Source organism: Heterodontus francisci, chromosome 5 (genome assembly GCF_036365525.1).
Source record: "Heterodontus francisci isolate sHetFra1 chromosome 5, sHetFra1.hap1, whole genome shotgun sequence".
NCBI lineage: Eukaryota > Metazoa > Chordata > Chondrichthyes > Heterodontiformes > Heterodontidae > Heterodontus > Heterodontus francisci.
Window position 1 is genome coordinate 171,849,943 of NC_090375.1, and position 23,151 is coordinate 171,873,093.

The window sequence follows — 23,151 nt, forward strand, 5'->3', positions numbered from 1 at the left end:
AACATATATTGCCCTCTCTGTCCTTAATAGGCCCCACTCCTCCTCTTGCTGTTCGCTTACTATTTACATGTCGGTAGAAAATCTTTCGGTTCCCTTTTCTGTTGCCTGCCATTCTATTTTCATATTCTCCCTTTGCCAGTCTTTTTTTTCTCTTCACCTCCCCTCTCAACTTAATGTATATGCCCTTGCTCTCACTTGATGAGTTCACCTGAAATGCATCACATGCTCTCATTTTTTTTGTTTCATCATCATCTTTATCTCCCTCGTCAACCAAAGAGCTTGGTTCCCCTACCTTTGGAATGTTGGAATGTTTCTAACCCGTACCTGAAGCATCGCTTCCCTAAAGATAACCCATTTTCCAATGCAGCTCTTCCTGTCAGTCTTTGGTTCCATTCTATCCTGACTAGATCCCTTCTCATTGCATTGAAATTAGCCCTTTTCCAATCTAGACATTCTACCTTATTTTGTTCCTTACTTTTCTGTGTTAATAATCTAAACCTTATGATACGATGATCGCTCTTACCCAAGTGCTCTCCCACTGACATTTGGTCCACTTGGCCCATCTCCTTCACAAGAATGGTTCCAGGGATGAGGAACTTAAGTTATGAAGATAAATTGGACTGTTTTCCTTGGAGAAAAGAAGACTGAGAGGAGATTTGATAGAGGTATTCAAAATCATGAGTGGTCTGGGAAAAATAAATAGAAACTGTTCCCACTTGTGAAAGGATCGAGAATGAGAGGGCACAAATTTAAAGTAATTGGTAAAAGAAGCAAAAGCGACATGAGGAAAAACTTTTTCATGCAGCGAATGGTTAAGGTCTGGAATGCACTGCCTGAGAACATGGTGGAGGCAGGTTCAATTGAAGCATTCTTAAGGGAATTAGACAGTTATATGAAAAGGAAGAATGTCCAGGGCAATGGAGAAAAGTTGGGGAATGGCACTAAGTGAATTACTCATTTAGAAAGCCGGTGTGGACACGATGGGCCGAATGGCTTCCTTCTGCACTGTAGCAAACAAAAAACTCCCAGCACCAGATCCAGCAATGCCTCTTTTCTAAAAGCAAAATACTGCAGATGCTGGAAATCTGAAATAAAAACAAGAAATGCTGGAAATACTCAGCAAGTCTGGCAGCATCTGTGGAGAGAGAAGCAGAGTTAACGTTTCAGGTCAGTGACCCTTCTTCAGTTCTGATGAAGGGTCACTGACCCGAAACGTTAACTCTGCTTCTCTCTCCACAGATGCTGCCAGACCTGCTGAGTATTTCCAGCATTTCTTCTTGTTATGCCTCTTTTCTAGTTGGGCTGAGAACATATTGATCCTGAACACATTTCAGAAATTCCTCCTCCTCCTTACCCTTTACTCTAAAATGATCCCAATCAATATTTGGCTAATTAAAATCCCCTAATATCACCACATTATAGTTCTTGCACATCTCTGTGATTTCCATGCAAATTTTCTCTTCTATCTCTCTTACTATTTGGAGGCCTATAGAATATCCCTAGTAACATGATCATACCTCACTCTAACCAACTGGATTCTGTCCTTGCCCCTTCAAGGACATCCTCTTTTTCCAGCACTGCAATGTCTTCCCTAATCATTACTGCCACCCCACCTCCCTTTTGTCCTTTTCTATCTTTTCGGAACACCTTATATCCTTGTATATTAAGCACCCAGTCCGCGCCATTTTTAAACCATGTTTCAGTTATTGCCACTACATCATATTCCCATACTGCTATTTGTGCTTGTAACTCATCAGCCTTATTCACCACATTTTGTGCGTTTACGCACGTGCATTGTAATCCTGCCTTTGCATTCCTCGTAGTCCTTCTCAGTCCAATCCCTTCTCGAGTACTGTCTAATACTCACTCTGACCCCACCTAATACTTTGCCATTTCCTACTCTCGTGCTATCTGACTCTTCCAATTCTCTGTGCATCTTGGTGTTCCTTTCTTGTCATATCTCCTGGTTCCCACACACCTGTCAAATTAGTTTAAACCCTCTCCAGTAGCACTAGCAAATCACTCTAGTTCTGGATGATTTGATGTTTACGTAGGTTGGCACTCAAGCAGCTGTTATGGAGCGTATTAGGGACATCACGTTTTGAAGTGATGATGGTGTGAATGAGAGTTTCAGCAGTCATAGGGATTTAGGCAGATATTGTTATGGAGGTGGCAATAGGTGGTTGTGGTGGCAAAAAGGATGGCACAGGCCAGATGTGGATTTTGAAGTTCTGTTTAAGGTTGAACAGGGCACTGAGGGTGAGCTTGTGAGCAGCTTGTGAATAGGAATGAGGCTGAGTCATTACCTGTGAATATACATAACATCTGAAAGCACCCACGACTTATTTCCACAGAGCTTTTATTTCCATAATTGTGATGTGTGCAGTGCAAAAGAGTACAGGCAAAATAAGTATGCGACTGTGAGATCATGGAGTGCATTCGCAATGTGCATAAATTAATAATTATATTTCTGAAACTCTCACTCTTAAGGACTGGAATTATACTCTGTATTTCATATGTTTTCAAATTTAGCTTTCTGTTTGTTTTACCTTCTTAATTTACTTAGAACAAAAGTTAGCATTTCAAAAATAAAACAAAATCACATGCATGAAAATGTTACACTCAGAATGTGAAGTGACCTGCATTAGTTTGAAATTTTACCCAGTTGTTGTTCTGTTCCAGATTTTTACAAGTTCTTCCAGCTTGTGTAGAAGATGAGAAACTCTTGACTGATGTTGTAGCTTTCCTGAGCAAAACATTGGTAGCACAAAGGGATAGTACAGACACCAAGCATCTAAATCTGTTTTTGGAGCTCCTGCTTAGACAGGTAATGAAATATTGTTAAATGCTACAAGCAAATGTGGATGAATACATACCAAACTTTAGTATTGCTGAAAATAGAGACATGTTATCGAAGCTTTTCGTCTTGCACTCATCGGGACAATCGCAAGAATAACCAGTGTAAGGGAAAGCAACAACTTATACTGCATGAGAGGAGAGTGCTGATTGGTTGGCAAGTGAACTCTGGATGAGGCGTTGCCATGGAGAATGCAGTGTACTCTCTTCTCATGCAGCATAAGTTGTTTTCCCTTGCATTGGTTATTCTTGCAATTGTCCTAATCAGTGCAAGACAAAAAGCTTCGACAATATGTCTCTATTTTCAGCAATACTCAAGATGAGATACTATGCTATTGGCTCAAGGGCATCAGATGTAATTTATGTCAATTAAATACCAATGTTAGCACAAAACCTTAAGAAAATAAACTCAGTCTTGTTTTAAATGTAGGTCTACTGCAGTTCATATTTTTGTTGAATTTGAGTTTAAATAATTGGGTAAAATTGGACACATCATATTCATTTAGGCATTTTTCTCACGCTGTAGAAACTTGTCAATCTTTTTTGGTTCTGGAAATCACTTTTTTTTGTCATAATGTCATTGAGGCTGCTCTCCCATTGCCATCCTTGCATTAGGCCCAGGATGACACAGGAATTGCTTAAATTGTGTCTCCTCAACTCATTATCCATTCAGGTGCTAACTTTGTATCAGTTTAACCAGTCAGACTCAACTTTGGAAGGAAAAAAATAAAATCTTATGCATAAATATAAGTTGCATACAACAATCTTCACAAAGTATTATGTCAACTTATAGTGGTCTTCATATTACAAAAAAGAGAAAGAAGTTCTGGAGAAGGTGCAAAAAAGATTTACAAGGATGGTAGAACTGAGCAGGTATAATTCTCAGGAAAGACTGAACAGACCGGGGCTCTTTTTCTCCAGAAATGAGAAGTCTGAGAGCTGACCTAATTAGAAGTCTTCAACATTATGAAGAGGTTTGGTAGGAAAGACATTGAGATGTTTCCACTTATGGGGGAGTCCAAAATTAGAGGATGCAAACATAAGTTAGTCGCTGAGAAATCCAGTAATTCAGGCGAAACCTCTTTACCCAGAGAGTGCTTAAAATGTAGAATTTGCTACTGCAAGGAATAGTTGAGGCAAATAACACAGGGTGGCACAGTGGCGCAGCGGTTAGCACTGCAGCCTCACAGCTCCAGGGACCCGGGTTCGATTCTGGGTACTGCCTGTGCGGAGTTTGCAAGTTTTCCCTGTGACCGCGTGGGTTCTCGCCGGGTGCTCCGGTTTCCTCCCACAGCCAAAGACTTGCAGGTTGATAGGTAAATTGCCCCTAGTGTAGGTAGGTGATAGGGAATATGGGATTACTGCGGAGTTAGTATAAATGGGTGGTTGTTGGTCGGCACAGACTCGGTGGGCCGAAGGGCCTGTTTCAGTGCTGTATCTCTAAATAAATAAATAAATGTCTTTAAAGGAGCAGCCAGATAAGTACATGAGAGAGAAAAGGATAGAAGGGTAAGCTGATCGGTTAAATGATACAAGGTGGGAGGAGGCTCATACGGAGCATGATCACCAACGTAGATCAGTTGGCCTGAACAAACCTTTTATGTGTTGTAATTCCTATGTAACAGGAGTTAATGGGCATCATAAACATTTCCACCTTCTCAAACTACATTCAGCTATCTGGAAGTAGTTAATTTGTAAGATCAGGAGATGAATTATTGAGATGCGATTAGTATATTCCTACTCATTTATCTACCTGCGCACCTGTTAAATATCTTCTCAAAACATATCTCTTTGACCAACCTTGGGGCTGGATTTTACGTTGCCGCCGCCGAGTACAGCGGCGGCCGTAAAAGACGGCGGCCTACACATGCAGGTTTTACTTTGCAGAGCCGCCACGATCTTATACGTGGCGGCTCATTAAATGGCCCGGGCGGACTGTTCCCTCACCCCCCCCCCCGCCACCAATGATGTGGAGGGGGGCAGGCGAGCTATCCTCGGCAGCGATGTCCGATGCCACTGTGCAGGCGCTGCTGCCATTTTTTAAGGGCTTCGATCCCTTTAGGTTCATTTGCATTTTTAAAGGCAAAGAATATGGAAAAGTGCAGTTAAGCTTGAAATTACATTTCCCCCCCCCCCAAAAAATTTATGCAGATCCCGATGACCTCCCTCCAGCCACCCCCCCCCCCCCCCCGCAACCTTTAATAACTTTAAACCTCAACCCCTTCCCACCATCGCCCCCACCAGTCCAAAGAGTTTGACCCAGCTCACCCCCTCCAGCACTGAGAAACCTACCTCCTCCCCACCTCCCCACAGGTGTTGCGCCTCGTTTCCCAGGACAGGGATTCGAAGGCGCGACAGTGCCGGCTGCCGGGATGAAGATCACGGCGGCACTTCAGGAGGCGATGGGAACTTCATTAATGCAGGTGAGTTAATTTATTTGAATATTTAAATTACAGTCCCGTTGCCAAGCGGCGGAGGGGCTGCCACGCCTTGACGCCGCCAGTAAGATTGGGACGGGCCCTGCCGGCATTGAGGTGCATTGCGGACTTCATCCGGGGCAATCTTCATGCCCCCCCCCCCCCAGCCACAGATCCCAATATGAAGGTCCCTATAAAATCCAGCCCTTGGCGTGATCAATCTGAATTTCACGTATCCATTGTCTCTCGAGATAAGGAGGCCCAAAAGAAAGAAAGAATATTACTGTCCATTTCCTTGCAACTAGTTGTGAAGTGCCTTGGAGTACTTCTTTACACACATGATGCTAAATGAAAACAAGTTGTTACTGTGCTACTCTTGCACAGCCTAGATCAGAATCATCTCGTAGTTTGCTTTATGATGTTAGATGTTCATGCTGATTATTAGTGAGAATACTAAAACCTTCCATAATGAGAATGAAGTAGAACTGTGTTCTAAGTGAATGTACTAGGGTTTTACAAAGCTGTGATAGTTATCCATAGTATTTGTATAGTACTCAATGGATTTTTGCATCACCCATCTGTTGGTTAGAATATGATGAACATTAGTTGTGTGGTTGTAATGCAAAATCTTTCTTTTTTGAAGCTCAACTATTTATTTTTCTATTTTCATATTAGCGTGCATACAATGAAGAATTACATACATGTTCAGAAGAGGCACTGTTGCATAGAGATCACTTCTGATAATCTAAATCTTGCATCTCTTATGGTAACACCACAAACATGCCTTCACCCATACATATTCTCTAGAAAATAGATCAAGTACTGAATAATACTGTATTTGCTGAAAAAATGGACAGGAACACATATTTGTTTGTGTGCTTTGACAATAAATGTCTAATTTTGCATTTCAGTGGTATTTGTCTGTGTGAATGCAAACCTGTCTGCTTGCCAGGATTGAAATTAGTCTTCTCAGCCTCCCAAGCTTATCTACATAGAACATAGAACAGTACAGCACAGTACAGGCCCTTCGGCCCACAATGTTGTGCTGAACCTTTAACCTACTATAAGATCTAACTAACTACCTACCCTTCATTCTACTATCATCCATGTACCTATCCAAGAGTCGCTTAAATGCCCCTAATGTATCTGCTTCTACTACCACCGCTGGCAGCGCATTCCACGCACCCACCACTCTCTGTGTAAAGAACCTACCTCTGACATCTCCCCGAAACCTTCCTCCAATCACCTTAAAATTATGCCCCCTGGTGATGGCCCTTTCCACCCTGGGAAAAGGTCTCTGACTATCCACTCTATCTATGCCTCTCATCATCTTGTACCCCTCTATCAAGTCACCTCTCCTCTTTCTTCGCTCCAATGAGAAAAGCCCTAGCTCCCTCAATCTTTCTTCTTTCTCCAGTCCAGGCAGCATCCTGGTAAATCTCCTCTGCACCCTCTCTAAAGCTTCCACATCCTTCCTATAATGAGGAGACCAGAACTGAACACAATATTCCAAGTGTGGTCGAACCAGGGCCCTATAGAGCTGCAGCATAACCTCGCGGCTCTTAAACTGAATCCTCCTGTTAATGAAAGCCAACACACCATATGCCTTCTTAACAACCCTATCAACTTGGGTGGCAACTTTGAGCGATCTATGGACATGGACCCCAAGATCCCTCTGTTCCTCCACACTACCAAGAATCCTGTCTTTAAGCCTGTATTCCGCATTCAAATTCGACCTTCCAAAATGAATCACTTCACATTTTTCCAGGTTGAACTCCATCTGCCACTTCTCAGCCCAGCTCTGCATCCTGTCAATGTCCCGTTGCAACCTACAACAGCCTTCCACACTATCCACAACTCCAGCAACCTTCGTGTCATCGGCAAACTTGCTACATGATAAATTTGTAAATCATCCATAAATACTTAAACCTTCCACCTCTTCCTTTATTCTCTGGAGTTTAGAAGAATGAGAGCTGACCTCATTCAAACGTACAAAATTCTTACAGGTCTCGACAGGGTAGATGTAGGAAGGATGTTTCCCCTGGCTGGGGAATTTAGAACCAGGGGACACAGTCTCAGAATAAGGGGTAGGCCATTTAGGACTGAGATGAGGAAGAATTTCTTCACTCGGAGGGTAGTGAATCTTTGAAATTCTCTGCCCCAGAGGGATGTGGAGGCTCAGTCATTGAGTATGTCCAAGACTGAGATCGATAGATTTCTACATATCAAAAGCATCAAGCAATATGGGGATAGTGCAGGAAAATGATGTTGAAGTAGAAGATCAGCCATGATCTCATTGAATAGCGGAGCAGGCTCGAAGGGATGAATGGCCTACTGCTCCTATTTCTTACATTCTTGCGTACCTGCTCTTTCAAGTTCTGTGACCTTATCGCTGCGGTTCATTATTTAAACCCTCAATGTTGTGGGAGAATAGCTGACATGAATGGACAGTTCAAGTGTTCAGTAATAATCACAACCCATAGAATTGTTGCAGTGCATCAGCTGCAGAAGTAAGATTTTGGGTGGGGAGGTGGTGAGGTTTAAAGAAATGGAGCATTTGACTCGCTTTAGTTGCTATTGTATTGATGTGGTGTTTCACTGGCAGGAAACTAATCCACTGATGAATTTGTTGGTGCAATCTGAATCACCTGTGCAAGGTGAAATGGATGAGGTTCAAACGCTTGTAAAGCAGAAACTGCAAAAGGAGCTGACTGGATTCTTCAATGCAATATTGCGATCCCTCACGTCTGTTACGAACAGGTACTAACAGTTGAAGCTAATATCTTCTGTTCATTCACCTGCTGTTCTTACACAGGGTTCTTTTCATGATTGCAGTACAGTTCTGTCACATAGGTTAAGACGAGAGTTGATGTGCACCGTTTCTCACTCAGCGAGTTCACGATTTTAGCAAAGTCATCAGGAAAGTGCTCAATGCGAACTCGGTACTTCTAACAGGGAGGGAAAGATGAGCCACTCCTATGTAATTTCAAGCTGCTCTTGCAAACCTTTTGGATTTTCTTGCCTACTTTCACTGATTCAAACTTGCAACATTCAGGTTGAGTTATGTGTCAATGCTGGTTCCCTAAATATTTTGTGTATTATTTGACATTTTCTTAAATATTGTTAAATTGACTTGGAACCTAGCAGTATTTTCTTCATGTGCCTCCCATGTCCCAGTTCATCCCAAGTCCTAGCCGTGTGTCTCCCTATCCTCACTGGCCTATTCTGGCTCTGGTTTCCTAACATCTCAAATTTTAAATTTTCATCCATGAGTTTAAACCCCTTCATGGCTTTACCCTTCCTATCATTTTAACTATCTCTATGTTAATTGTATATTAATTGGATGATTAGCTGTATTCAGATGGTGGGAATTAACTGGGGATTCTCTTATAGCAGCAGACTGAAACTGTTGGTTGGGTTTGGAGGTATATGTTTGCAATGTGTGTCTCTGTAAATAAAAACTTGTGTGTAAAGACTGGCCGCTAGTACCATGCTCCTCCACCTGGCTATTTTAATTGTAACACCATAGCGCTAGAACCCTCTGTCTCAAACTCTCCATTCCTCTGATTTCATTCTCTTGTTTGTCCCCCCTCCCCTTGTTCCATTATTGACTGCTGTTGCTTTTCTCCATTGAGGACTCGTACTCTGGAATTCCCTCCCTAAAACTCTCTCCCTTTCAGACCCCTGCCCCCCCACCCCGAAACCTGTTGCATTGACTAAGCTTTGTCGCCCTTCCAAATCCCTCCTCCTTTGGATTGGCATCCTTTTTCACTTTACGTCAACAGCACCAATTTTTGTTTATATGCAAACACCTTAGGACAGTTTACACTAATTATGTAATATTTTTCCAAGCAGAAACGTTGGGCTGGATTTTGTTGATGTCCCAAAGTCGGGATCCGTGGCGGGGGGAGGGGGGGTGCCAGAAGATAGTACCGGCAGCAGCCCGCCACAGAGCCCGATGCTAGGAGTGCCAGGTTCGGTCTTCTCAGCGGCGGTGAGGCTCCATGGCAGCCCCCACTGCCGCTGGGCAACAAGACCCGACTTTGGATATGTAAATTAAGAAAATAAATTCATTTAAATAAAATTGTCAGCGATCTTGCCTGCTGCACGGAATCTTCCGAGTGGTGGTCAGCACTCGCACGCCTTTTCTTTCCCTTCGAAGGAAAGCTGGCACCACTGAGATGGGGAAGGGAAGTATTTAGGATTTTCAGTGTAGTGGGGGTGGGGGTGTACAGGGTCAAATGTACATTAATAATGTAGGGTTGGGGCGAAGGGGTGACTTGTGCACTTTGAACAGTTTTTTGGGGGGAAAGGTCAAATCTTGCCTGTAAGTCTTTTGGGGGGGAAGACGGCAACTATTATCTCTAAGTGTTATTTGGGCAGGGGGAAGGGGCAACATTTCTATTGCGGTATACTAAGTGGGGTATGGTTTTAAATATTTAACTTTAGCAGCAGGTTTGGCTACTCTTTAAAAATGGTGCCAGCGCCTGCACGAAGGCAGCTGACGTGTTGCCTACATCGCAGAGACCACCCACACTAGGTGATTTGGGAGGCCCGACCGTCATATTTATCTTGAGCTGCCACGCAGTAGATCACGGTGTTGGGAGAATAAAATGCAGCCCGTTGTTTGTGGTTGCACTGAAGCCTTTCTGAAACTTCATTTGAAAGTCATTCACTTGTACCTATAATTATGCTCTCTTTAATTATGTAATTTTTGTTTAGCTAAAGATGTTTAATCTATTAGAGTAAATTCTTCCTCTGAGTTTCCATTGTGTTTCTGCTTTTCAGAAAATGCCTGTTGTTAGCTGGTCCTTTCAGAACACAGCTGTCGATTAAACTCCTACAGTGTTTGCGAATTACAGATGCACCACATTTCTATGGTCTACCTTCATTAGAGCGGACACTGCGTGGAATGGTCCACGTTACTGCTCTGCCTGGCTGGACCTTGAACTCAGCCACCGTGGAATCCTATTCTCTTTGTACAAAATATTTGACTGGACTGTTGGAGGTATGAATTCAAATATCATGTATAATTTATGAAAATGAATTAAATTTTAAATGGAATTAAGATTTGAAATAAAAGCAGAAAATGCTGGCAAGACTCAGAAGGTCAGGCATTATCTGTGGAGAAAGAAAGAATTAACGTTTCAGATCGATGACCTTTTATTGTGGTTTTTTTACGTGTTCATTTTTCATCCATATGGAGGAGGGTTAGGAGAATTGGAAATTTAAAGAATGGGTAAAAGGCCATTTTGGCCACAAAGTCTGCATTATTTTGGTTGATGACCACCTACCCTCACCATTTTCCTCAACTTTCATTTCTCCAGAAACATATTAGTATATGATAGGGTAGACTAGCATTGGTAATGTCACTGAACAAGTAATACAGAGACCTGGACGAATGATGTGCAGACATGAGTTCAGTTCCCACCATAGTAGCTGGAGAATTTAAATTCAGTTAATTAAATAAATCTGGAATAAAAAGCAAGTATCAGTAATGGTGACCACTATACCATCAGATTGTTGTAAAATCCCTTCTGGTTCATTGAAGTCTTTTGGAGAAGGAAATCTGGCATCTCACCTGTCTGGCCTTTGTGTGGCTCCTGACTCTCAGCAACGTGGTTGACTTTTAACTGCCTTTCTGAAATGGTCTAGCTGACTACTCAGTTGTATCAAACTGTGAATACATAATTAAACAGAAGTAAACCGATGAGAGTGATAACAGTAATGCCTAAATGATATAAATGAAGGATAGAAATAACTATAATCATTTGATCGTAAAAATAAGAAAATGGAAAATATTGAAATGATACTTGGGGAATTAGAAATATGCTGAAATTAAATAAAGGAGCTACTTTGTACCCTCGTAAGCAATCTAATAGTTTCTGCACCAGTGCCTTTCTTCAGAGCTAGCCAGGCCTTTTCACACCTCATATTGGTTGAGCCAGACCTATGCCTGAACCTGTGAAGAGTCAAGGGAAATATTTTCACTGCTGAAATGCTTTGTTTCATTTGAAATTTTTGACTATACCAACTCTATCATTAACAGGTCATTTCATCTTTTTATGTGGAATGGGGAGGAAATGCAATGTCTTTCATGGGTAAAGGAGTCACAAAGAGTGCAGTTATCTGCTTACTCCAGCTGTCCTATGAGATGATAACACAGGCCAAAGATAAGGTAGGAACATCAACAGGATCCTTGCATGTTTGAACACCAAGATTCCTTTTTAGAGAAAAAAACATATTTTCTGATGTTTTGATTGCAAGTGTGTGGTCTGATGTAATTCCAGAGTGCATCCAGTTCAATGAACTGTATAGAAGCTATGAATCATAGTATTCTGCTGGATGTAGATTAAACATTTAAACATAAGTAATTTACATAATTTCTTTGTGTAGCATGCATGTTTTAATAAACAATGCACTCACCAAACTCATTTCAATATTTTCAATTTTCCAGTGAATTTGGATTGTGTGATGGTGAGGTGGCTTAATAGACAGTGTGTCCTAACCATTTGCACAATATTCTATTGAAGTTAATTAACTTCAATTAACTAATCATAATTTACATTATAATAAAATATTGTGCGAATATGTTTTGCTTAAAATATATGGCAGACACTCAAGTGAAAAACAATAGACAAATAAAAATTGTAGCACAACATCAGAAAAACCTTTTTGGAGAACAATCTAACTGGATAATGGTCAAAATTGCCATGGTTAGGAAATCTAAAGAACTTCAAATTGGTGGGTGTGCAAATATGTTAATAGCTAAATTAATAAGTTTTTTAGAATTTATTAGGGACTGAGTGGGGGAGGCCTGCATATGGTGAAAAAACAACTTTTGGGGATGGGGGGGACTGGACAAATTGATGAAGATTACACGTTGGAGTACGTACAAAATTTATAGTTCTAATCAGGTGGCAGGCTTTAAAAAATGACAGTATATATGAATTTAGTTTGATTTTTTTAAAATTGTAATACTTTGATTCAGTTATTCAGAAGCCAAAGTGAAGTTAAAGGGCATTCGCAATAAAAAACAGTTAACAGACATCAAAACTGGAATTAACAAAATTTAGAATGTATGTCATTTTAACAGAACGCAGGGACATTGAATCAGCAAGAAAGTTGAAATGCCTACAAAAAAGGAAGTCTATTTCTACATTACAAGTAACAGAAATACTAATGAATACAACAGGGCAATGAGGAATTATGAAGATAGATATTGAGGTCCAGAGAATGAGTGTCTTGGGTATTTAGGCTAATATTGAATTTCATGTGTGGAAGATAAATTAGTGGTATCTAAATGGGCACAGTTAGAAGAATTTAAAACTACAGTGGATAAATTAGGTGCAGAAGTTAGAAGAATGAAAGACCTTGTGAGAATCTGAAGTTATTCGAGGCTGCAACAATAAGTACATTTTCAGAAGGCACTGTGGGAGACTTGAAACAGCATATAGTTCTTGACTGGATACGGATAAAATAGGCTGGAGTTTGACAAACGGTGAAAGTATTACAGAACAACATACAATTGGGCACAGATCTGGAAGGGGGAAAACATCTGGACCTAACTAATGAAACTGACAAGCTGGTCAGAATTTAGGGAATTGAGATAGTTACCGAAGATGGAGAATAATAACTAACAGCTGGTTGAGCCATTGTAACAAAACTAAAAAAGGAAGTGTCAAGATAATGAATAATACGAAATAATATCAGGACTGATGAAGGAGAGAGAGAGGGAAACAAGGGGCAATGAGGAAAGAGGGAGGTAAATAAGTAACTACTGTTATCTTTGAAAACCATATCCTGGATAAAAAAGTGTGTTGATAAAAAAATGGATATAAAGATACAAAGGGAAAGCTTAAGGGAAGGAGAATAAGAATACTGTTATCTGGTTTACCTCCAGTTGTCTGAGGGCAGGGAAATAGACTTCAGTGTATGTGTGTGTTGAAGGGAATTCACTTTGCACAAACAACTCAATTTTCAAATTCTTATCCTTGTTTTCATATCCCTCCATGGCCTCATTCCTGTCTATCTCTGTAATCTCCTCCAATCCTACAATTCTGCAAGATGTCTATGCTCCTCCAATTCTGGCCTCTTGAACATCCCCCAATTTTCTTTGCTCCACTATTGATGGCTGGGCATTCGGTTGCCAAGGCCTCGAGTTTTGGAATTCCCTTCCTAACCCGCTTTGCCCCTCTACCTCTCTTTCCTCTTTTTAAGATGCTCCTTAATACTTAACCCTTTGTCCAAGCTATTGGCCATCTGCCCTAATATCTCTCAATGTGGTTCAGGGTCAAATTTTGTTTGATAATGCACCAGTGAAGTGCTTTACAAGTTGTTTATAATTGGGAAGCTACCTTCAGTAAGAGAAGCATATATTTGAAGGCTGCATAAAATGAGGGATGGCTAAGGTATTGACACAAAAAATAAAAACAGAAAGTAGGATTCACTTAAGATTATTATAGAAAATGTTCTAGCTATCATGGCATCCTGGAAAGCTAGCCTTTTCAGTGCCAATAAAGGTGACACAGCCCTTATTAGCTGACTGCTCAAATATCAGCCGTGTGACATCTCAAGTTATACTGAAACAGCAGTAGGAATAGGTCTCATCATCATGTAAGCTAGAGATATACCCAACTTCACTGCAGGGAAAAGAAGTAAAGCCAACACAAGTGCACAAAGCACTGGTGAAATTAGAAATTACTGACAGGGAACTGTAAGTGCTGAAGGCAGGAGGTTTAAGGGGTGAAATTTGTCTTGGGAGTAATGCACAATCAGTAATACATAATCAGCTGCCAGTTTTACAGCCACCCAATTTTCTTTTCCACTTTGGAATAAACAATCGAGCAGAGTGCAGAATGGGCTGCTGTGTCATTTTCACCTCGTGGACACTACTGTCAAGACAAACTTTTCCCTCCATTTTCCTATTGGGGTCTGGGCATGACTGTTTTTGTCAGTTGATTCAGTGCACTTTCAGTTATTTTGGGGCTGAGTGCTCTTCCGTCCTTGAAACCAAAAATAATTTACCCAGGAAAGGTGAAGGATATTTTAAGTATGAAAATTAAGTCATTGCCTGGATTCAGTGGAACTTTATAGGGTACCTCTTGTCAAAAAAAATTTCAACAGAGACATAAAAATCTCCCTTTTGTAGAAAAACTGCTTCATTAATTATAACTTCTTTGGGGACTAACACATGTGTAACTGCAATTTTAAGAAGCATAAGTGCTTTTAAAAAATTTGCTGTATCACATTTGAGTGTAAACAATAGTGAGGCAAATTGATATTTGATTCTGACAAGATGCAATCCCACCCTCCAACCATTCTGGTTCACACTGGAAATCTCCAATACTAATGGAAAAAGCTGATTTTTCTTCGGAAATATGAACAAGCTGGTGTATGGATAGAAACAGTAACTTGTCAACTAAAAATATTCATTTATGGGATGTATGATGCTATCACTAATGTGAATACTAACCTCAAGAATTGCTGAACTTTTGACCAAAGATGCTGAATTCCGGTTATGATTGTTTCACATTACCAAATGCAGGCCCTTGTATTGAGACAAAAGTTTTCAACAGTGTTGTCATGTGAAGTGCTATTTTTTCTATCAGGTCAAAAGCCTTGGCAGATTTCCTAGCATTGCTCTTCAATGCCTCCTTTTTCTCCTCACCCATATTTTTGGGCCTGAATGCATTTTTGCAGAATAATTTATTTCCATGGCTTATTTTACCTGCTTTGATTTTCTCTGTAGTAAATTGTTAAGTGTGCTTAACTCTTACTGAATGCTTTTTCATATTATTAGTCTAAATAAAATTTAATTTAAAACAGACCTTTTTTGACTTAAACTATGCAATATCATTTAAAATGTATCTTCCTGTAAAGAACTTTCTATATTAACTATCTTAAGCTGAAATAATGTCCCCAATATTAATGTGGGGGGTGGGGCCAGGGGGCTGCCGATAATTGTTAAATAAAGCAACACCAAGTGACGGCTAGGAATGACAGATTTCAACAGGGATGTCTCATTATCATTTTACTTCTGGGTTTCAAATCTCCAATCCACGTGATGAGCCCCCATGACGCAGTTTCACCGTGACCATTTAAATGTTCCGATCACAGATGGAATGAAGGAGAACATCTGGAGATTGATGGTGAGTTATTTGAAGGACTAAACTGAGGGAGATGTCTGTCATGTTCAACAAGGCATCGCTGGATGTTCTGCAGGGTGCAGTAAGAACTAGGAGGGAGACTCTCTTTCCCAGCAATGGGAGAAAGAAATCTGTTGCAACGACTAAGAAGGCATGGATGGAGCTGACACGGGAAATAATCAGCAGGTGTTTGATCATGAGGACCAGGATCCAGAACAAGAAGTATTTCAATGACCTGACCAAGTCAGGCTGATTGAAAAAGAGTCAGCTGTACCTACATTCTGTACTGCACCCCCTCACTCTGTCATGTCATGTCACGCATACTCCTTTCACAGTACTCTTCACACCCACGCATTTTCAACACTACCTATTGCTCATTTAAATGCACATTCTCGTCTCCCCCTTCCTTTATCCACCACTGCCAATCGTCCCAATTCTCATGTAATCTGATAACACCTCGATATTCAGCATATGTCCTCAAATGGCACTTTCAACATATTTCTCAAGTGCATGCCAGCGCCACTTGTGAGACAGCTGCCCCGATTGTCACCCTCATCGAGTGTACTCCACCAATCGGAGGCACACGTGCCTCAGCCATTCATAGATCTGTCATGCTACCCTTGCAGGAGAAGTGCGCAGAGTGCCAAGCAGTGGATGACAACCGGAGGTTGACTGCAACAGATTGTGAAGTTTTACCCAGCAGAGGAGGAAGCTTTGGAGATTAGTGACATACCTGTCTCCCTGAGCATCAGAGATGGCGAGATTGGTGGTGCATTGGAGCAAGGTGACGTCATTAATTTCTCTGGCCCACATCGCCTACAAGCCAAGGTCACCTTCAGTTGACTTCTCTTTATCAAATATGTTCACTTTAATCATGTGCCTTTCAATATTTGTAGAGTTCCATAACTAATTTATATCCTTTTCTTCTCTCCTCCAGGGCTATTAGGTTAAGAACAAGAGGCCCTGCCCAGAGAGGACCAAGACTCCTCACAGGAGCTCAGTCCTGCTGAGGGTGTGCTGTAACAGGGCATGAGTTGCAGGCGCCAGTGCAGATGCGAGCATTAGGTCCTATTAAACAGTTAGATGGATGTCACCTTGTGAACCGCGGAGCACAGGTGAGCATGAGCAGACGCAGCTGTGGAGAGTGCAGGTCGGAGGGCACTGTCTTCTCTAAGCTCTGCTCAGCTGGGTAAAGTTGCTGGACCCAGGATCTATCAACGAAAAGGAGAATTTTGGAGGTTCAGCGGTCACTGTGCTAGGTACTGACAGTCCTGCCAGGCATATGCTTCATAATGTCAGAGGATGGAGGAGCACAGCTCAAACATTTGTGAAGTGATGTTGCAGAGCGTTTTGAAGATGGAGTCTTCTAATGAGAGACTGGCTGCCTCTGTGAAAGTTCAGACATGGGACATAAATGAGTCCTTGCAGGTCCAGACAGCAACCTTGTAAACTCAGAATGTTAACACACCTACCAACATCCAAATATGAGCAAATATAGGTTTGATGTGGGTTTCCAAGATGTCACTGATTTCCTCCAAGTACCTCTCCTGCAGAGAGGCATGTGTGATGTGCCACTGGCCCAAGAGAGGGAGGATTGTAATAAGGGAGAGGAAAATGCACACTTCCCAATGTATTTGCATGTGTCACATGTTGACCTCCCTCCTCAACCAGCCTACCTTTTGTAGGAAAAATAATATCGAGGCCAGTCAAAAAGAACTAAGTTTCAGCTTGGGAGCATCCTGCTATAGTGCAAGAAGGGGAAAGATCACATAGTTCTGCTTAAAATGTCTTTTTTTTTTAAAAAGGTTTCTTCCTATAGACTATCTTTTCATGTTAAAAGGGCTATTTCAGTTTTTCTGAAGAGATTTATTTGCTATCAATAGTTCAAACTATAATCCCAGAGGCGATAGGTCGGTATTCTAATCTATGCATCCCTTCAGAAGTCTTTCAGAAATATATTGAATTGATTTTAAGAATCCTTTCAAAGGGAGGGAAAGAAGCAGAGGTAATAAAGCAACCATTGCTGGCTGACAGCAGGACTTAGACAACATCCATGCTTAGCTGACAAGTGGTAGGTAATATTCATGCCCAAGAAATACCAGGTAATGTACATTTTCAGCAAGAAAAACCCCAACCATCACCCCCTGACCTTTAATGGCACCACTATTGCCGAATTTCTCCATAATCAACATCTTGGAGCTCATCGTTGACGACGCTTAATTGGACCAGCATATAAATACCCTGGCAGCAAGGGCAGAGAAAAACTGGATATTTTGCAATAAGTGGCCTACCCCTTGAACAAAGAACAGTACAGCACAGGAACAGACCATTCGGCCCTCCAAGCCTGCGCTAAGCTTGATGCCTGCCTAAACTAAAACCTTCTGCACTTCCGTGGTCCATATCCCTCTATTCCCATCCTATTCATGTATTTGTCAAGATGCCTCTTAAACGTCTCTATGGTACCTGCTTCCACCACCTCCCCCGGCAGCAAGTTCCAGGCACTCACCACCCTCTGTGTAAAGAACTTGCCTCGCACATCCCCTCTAAACTTTGCCCCTCTCACCTTAAACCTATGTCCCCTAGTAACTGACTCTTCCACCCTGGGAAAAAGCTTCTGACTATCCACTCTGTCCATGCCGCTTATAACTTTGTAAACCTCTATCATGTCGCCCCTCCACCTCCGTCGTTCCAGTGAAAACAATCCAAGTTTATCCAACCTCTCCTCATAGCTAATGCCCTCCAGACCAGGCAACATCCTGGTAAACCTCTTCTGTACTCTCTCCAAAGCCTCCACGTCCTTCTGGTAGTGTGGCGACCAGAATTGCACGCAGTATTCTAAGTGTGGCCTAACTAAAGTTCTGTACAGCTGCAGCATGACTTGCCAATTTTTATACTCTCTGCCCCGACCGATGAAGGCAAGCATGCCGTATGCCTTCTGACTACCTTATCCACCTGCGTTGCCACTTTCAGTGACCTGTGGACCTGTACGCCCAGATCTCTCTGCCTGTCAATACTCCTAAGGGTTCTGCCATTTACTGTATACTTCCCACCTGCATTAGATCTTCCAAAATGCATTACCTCACATTTGTCCAGATTAAACTCCATCTGCCATTTCTCCGCCCAAGTCTCCAACCGATCTATATCCTGCTGTATCCTCTGACAATCCTCATCACTATCCGCAACTCCACCAACCTTTGTGTTGTCCGCAAACTTACTAATCAGACCAGCTACATTTTCCTCCAAATCATTTATATGTACTACAAACAGCAAAGGTCCCAGCACTGATCCCTGCGGAACACCACTAGTCACATCCCTCCATTCAGAAAAGCACCCTTCCACTGCTACCCTCTGTCTTCTCTGACCGAGCCAGTTCTGTATCCATCTTGCCAGCTCCCCTCTGATCCCATGTGACTTCACCTTTTGTATCAGTCTGCCATGAGGGACCTTGTCAAAGGCTTTACTGAAGTCCATATAGATAACATCCACTGCCCTTCCTTCATCAATCATCTTCGTCACTTCCTCAAAAAACTCAATCAAATTAGTGAGACACAAAACCATGCTGCCTCTCGCTAATAAGTCAATTTGTTTCCAAATGGGAGTAAATCCTGTCCCGAAGAATCCTCTCTAATAATTTCCCTACCACTGACGTAAGGCTCACCGGCCTGTAATTTCCTGGATTATCCTTGCTACCCTTCTTAAACAAAGGAACAACATTGGCTATTCTCCAGTCCTCTGGGACCTCACCTGTAGCCAATGAGGATGCAAAGATTTCTGTCAAGGCCCCAGCAATTTCTTCCCTTGCCTCCCTCAGTATTCTGGGGTAGATCCCATCAGGCCCTGGGGACTTATCTACCTTAATGCTTGATCACTCAAAATCTCTGCACTGTACAAGTCTCAAGGCAGGAGTCTTATGGAATGCTCACCACTCGTCTTTGTGGGTGCAACTGAAACAACCAGAAGCTTGCCACCATCTAGGGGAAAGCAGTTTGAAGCCCTGTTGCTGAACTCGACAGCCATTCTTTCACCATCAGTGTGCTGTGCTTATAGTCTGTACTGTCTATAGGATGCACTGTTATCTTGCCAAGCTTGCTTTAACAGCATCGTATCCTGTAGTCTTTACTACCAAGAACAAGAGAAGTAATATCATAAGAACACCATCACTTCCAAATTCTCCTCAAAGTTGCACCTCCATTTGGATTTCGATATATATTGCCATTCCTTCATTATCACTGGGTCAAAACCCTAGAATACCCTATCTAACACAATTGAGGGAAGCATGATCGCCACAATGACAACGCTAGTTCAAAAAGGAAGCCCATCACCTCACTGGAGATATGCAATTATTGCAGACTCACCAGGATCGCTTACACTGCATGAACAAATATAAGAGGTTTAGAGAGGGAACTACAGACAGTAGAGTCAAGGCAGCTGAGGATCTACTGCCATTGGTGAGTGAAAGAGGTGGGTGGAAATGCTCAGAAGACTAGAGTGTGTTGGAAGGGATGTAAGGCTGGAGGAAGTTGCAAAGTAGGATGAGGCCACAGTAATTTGAAGATGAAGACAAGGAGTTTAAATTCAATATGTTGGGAAATAGGGAGCCAAAGTATATTAGCAATGATGATGGATGATGGGTCAGATGATGGCAGAGCATGGAATGACAACTGTGCTTTGAACATGTTGGAGTTTATGGAGGGAGGTCAAGTCTAGAGTTTATATGAGAGTGCATAAATGTTTCAGTTGCAGGGGGGTGAATTGACATAGAGGCAGGCACCGTGAAAGTAAGGAGTCGATGATGGAGAGAATGTGGGGTTCAAACTCAAGCATGTGTCGACAGGTTTTGCATGACCTGACTTAACTCTAGCAAGTCATTAAGGAGAGGGATGGAAGCAATGGAAAGGAAGCAGAGTTAATGGTGTGGGCAGAAATTGATGCTGTAGTCCAGTGTTCAGTTGAAGGAAATGTTTATCCGTGACAATGTCCAGTGAAGTGGAGGAGTGGTAGACTGTGCCTCATCAGCATAACTGAGGAAGCAAATCCCATCTTTGAAGATGATGTCACCGAGGGGCATTATGAAGTGGACAAGAGTTGAAGATAAATCTTTCGGGAGCTCTAGAGTTGAATGTGCAATGCTTGAAAGAGAAGGCATTGCTGGAAATAGAAGCATAGAAAATTTACAGCACAGGAGGAGACCATTCAGCCTATTGAATCTGTGCTAGTCAAAAAGTTGCACAACAGCCTAATCCCACTTTCTAGCTCTTGGCCCATAGCCCTGTAGGTTACAGCACTTAAAATGCGTGCCAAGAATGTTTTTAATGCATCTAGGGTTTTTGCATCGACCATGCTTTCAGGCAAAGAGTTCTAAACCTTTACACCTAGGTTTAAAAAAAAATTCTCCTCAAATCCCCTCTAATCATTCTGTCAGTTACTTTAAATCTATGCCCCTTGGTATTGCTTTCTCTGCAAAGGGAAGTAGGTCCTTTCTATCCACTCTATCTCGGCCCCTCCATAATTTTATACACCTCAGTTATATTACCCCTCAGCCTCCTCTGTTCCAGAGAAAATAACCTCATCCTATCCAATCTTCCCTTGTAGCTAAGGTTCTCCATTCTTGGCAACATCTTTGTAAATTTCCTCTCTACCCTCTCTAGTGTGATCATATCTTTCCTGTAATATGGTGACCAGAACTGTATGCAATACTCTAGCTGTGGCCTAACTAGTGTTTTCGATTGTTCTAACTTCACTTCCCTGCTCTTATATTCTATGCCTCGGCTAATAAAGGGAAGTATCCTGTATGCCTTCTTAACCATCTATGTACTTGTCCTGCTACCTTCAGAGATCTATGGACATATACTCCAATATCCCTTTGTTCCTCAACACTTCACAGCATCCTGCCAGTTATTGTTTGCCCTCCACAAATGCATTACCTCACAGTTCTCTTGTTTGAATTCATTTGAAGGTTTCCTGCTCACCTGACCAGTCCACTGATATCTTCCTGCAGTCTCCAGTTTTCTCCCTCACGATCAGCTACATGACGAATTTTTGCAGTGTCTCCAAACTTCTTAAACATACCCCCTACATTTAAGTCAAAATCATTGATGTATATCAGGAAAAGCACGGTATCTAGTACTGAGCCCTGTGGAACCCCACTGGAAACAGCCTTTGTCACAAAACACCCATTGACCATTCCTGCCACTGAGCCAATTTTGAATCCAACTTTCCACTGCCCCTTTGGATCCCATGGACTTTTACTTTTCTTACCAGTCTGCTAGCAGAACCTGGTTAGAAAACCTTACTAAAATCCATGTATGCTACTTGAAATACGCTACCATTTTGTTACCTCCTCAAAGTTCAATTGTTAGTCAGACTTGACCTTCCCTAAACAAATCTATGCTGACTGTCCTTGATTAATTTGTGCTTTTCTAAACAGCGATTTATACTGTACCTCAAAATTTTTTCCAATAATTTTCTCACCACCAAGGTTAGGCTGACTGGCCAGTAATTATTTGGAACATCACTTTCTTCCTTTTTAAACAATCATACAATGTTGGCTGTCCTCCAGTCCTCTGGAGCCATCCCTGTAGCCAGAGAAGATTGGAAAATGATGGTCAGAGTCTCTACTGTTTCCTCCCTTGCTTCTCTCGCAGCCTGGGAAACATTTCATCTGGGCCTGGTAAATTAACACTTTCAGAGATGCTATACACCTTAATACTTCCTCTCTCACTATTGCTACGATCAGGTGAGGAGGGATTGAATGGCTCCCCTCTTTTTTCCCGCTTCTTGTTTGACCACAACAGGTTTACTACTTTTTCCAGTAGACATACTTGCCATTTTAGTGAATGTTTAACTGTTTACGTGCTGTTACGAACAGGTGAGAAAGGTGTCAAGGAGTCTTTTACTGTCTTCGCCTGGTCTTATTGTAACAGAGTTTAATTTTAAACACACTGTGTTTTGAGTTCCCCCTTTGATGAATCCTTGTTCACCACTTTCCACTTATAAGGCAAAGAAATTAGCACAACCAGGTTTTCTTGGGTTTAGAGAAGAAAAGTGAAATTCATTAAACTTAAACGCTAATTCAGTTAACGCCGATGGATACAAGCCGCGCCCCACGCTAGCATGCATACGCGATATGCATATGCAAACAGAAAAGAGAAGAAAAATAAAAATGGAGAGGCTTGAGGCAATCTCTGAAGAGGGTTTGTTTTTAACTGCACTTCGAGCTCGCTGTAGGGTCCTTGATTGTAGGTAGTCTTGCTTGTCATTGGGGCCCAGTATTCTTCTTAAACCTTGTTCACTGTAGGAGACTTTTCTCTCTTGGGGTTCATGTGTCTTCAATGGATTCCGAAGCTGGTGAGAGCAAGATTGGAGCAGACAGGAGAGAGGTCTTTTCCAGTCCAGGAGCAAATAGCTTTCTGATTTAAAATTCTTTGTTGGAAGTTCAAATTCAAAAAACGCTAACAGTTAGTCATGTGACTTAAACCGGTCCGACCATGTCTGTTTGTGTATTAGGTCATCTTAGCAGTTAACCTGGAATGCTAGCCTTTCCACCTTCAACGTCTGGTAATCAAAAGCTCATTGTGGATTAAATTGGAGCAGGGAATAGCCCCTTTGTCATTTGAAGTACTGTCAGTTGATATGGTAATGTCTCTCTCCAGCCAAAGTCTCCAATTGTTTTTTTAAAGCAAGTTCTTTCTTCAACAACAGTCCAAAATCAATGTTTGTGGCGAAATTAA

General features: G+C 41.8%; 1 protein-coding gene across 4 annotated transcripts in view; it reads left to right on the top strand.

Moving 5' to 3' along the window:
* Positions 1-23,151, top strand: part of rttn (rotatin) — a 336,287-nt gene that overhangs the window by 111,088 nt on the left and 202,048 nt on the right. For all 4 annotated transcript variants that reach the window (XM_068032345.1, XM_068032341.1, XM_068032344.1 and 1 more), the window contains exons 26-29: positions 2,683-2,827; positions 7,879-8,033; positions 10,062-10,281; positions 11,323-11,451. In XM_068032345.1, the coding sequence (XP_067888446.1) occupies positions 2,683-2,827; positions 7,879-8,033; positions 10,062-10,281; positions 11,323-11,451 (649 nt within the window). The remainder of the gene's footprint in view (positions 1-2,682; positions 2,828-7,878; positions 8,034-10,061; positions 10,282-11,322; positions 11,452-23,151) is intronic.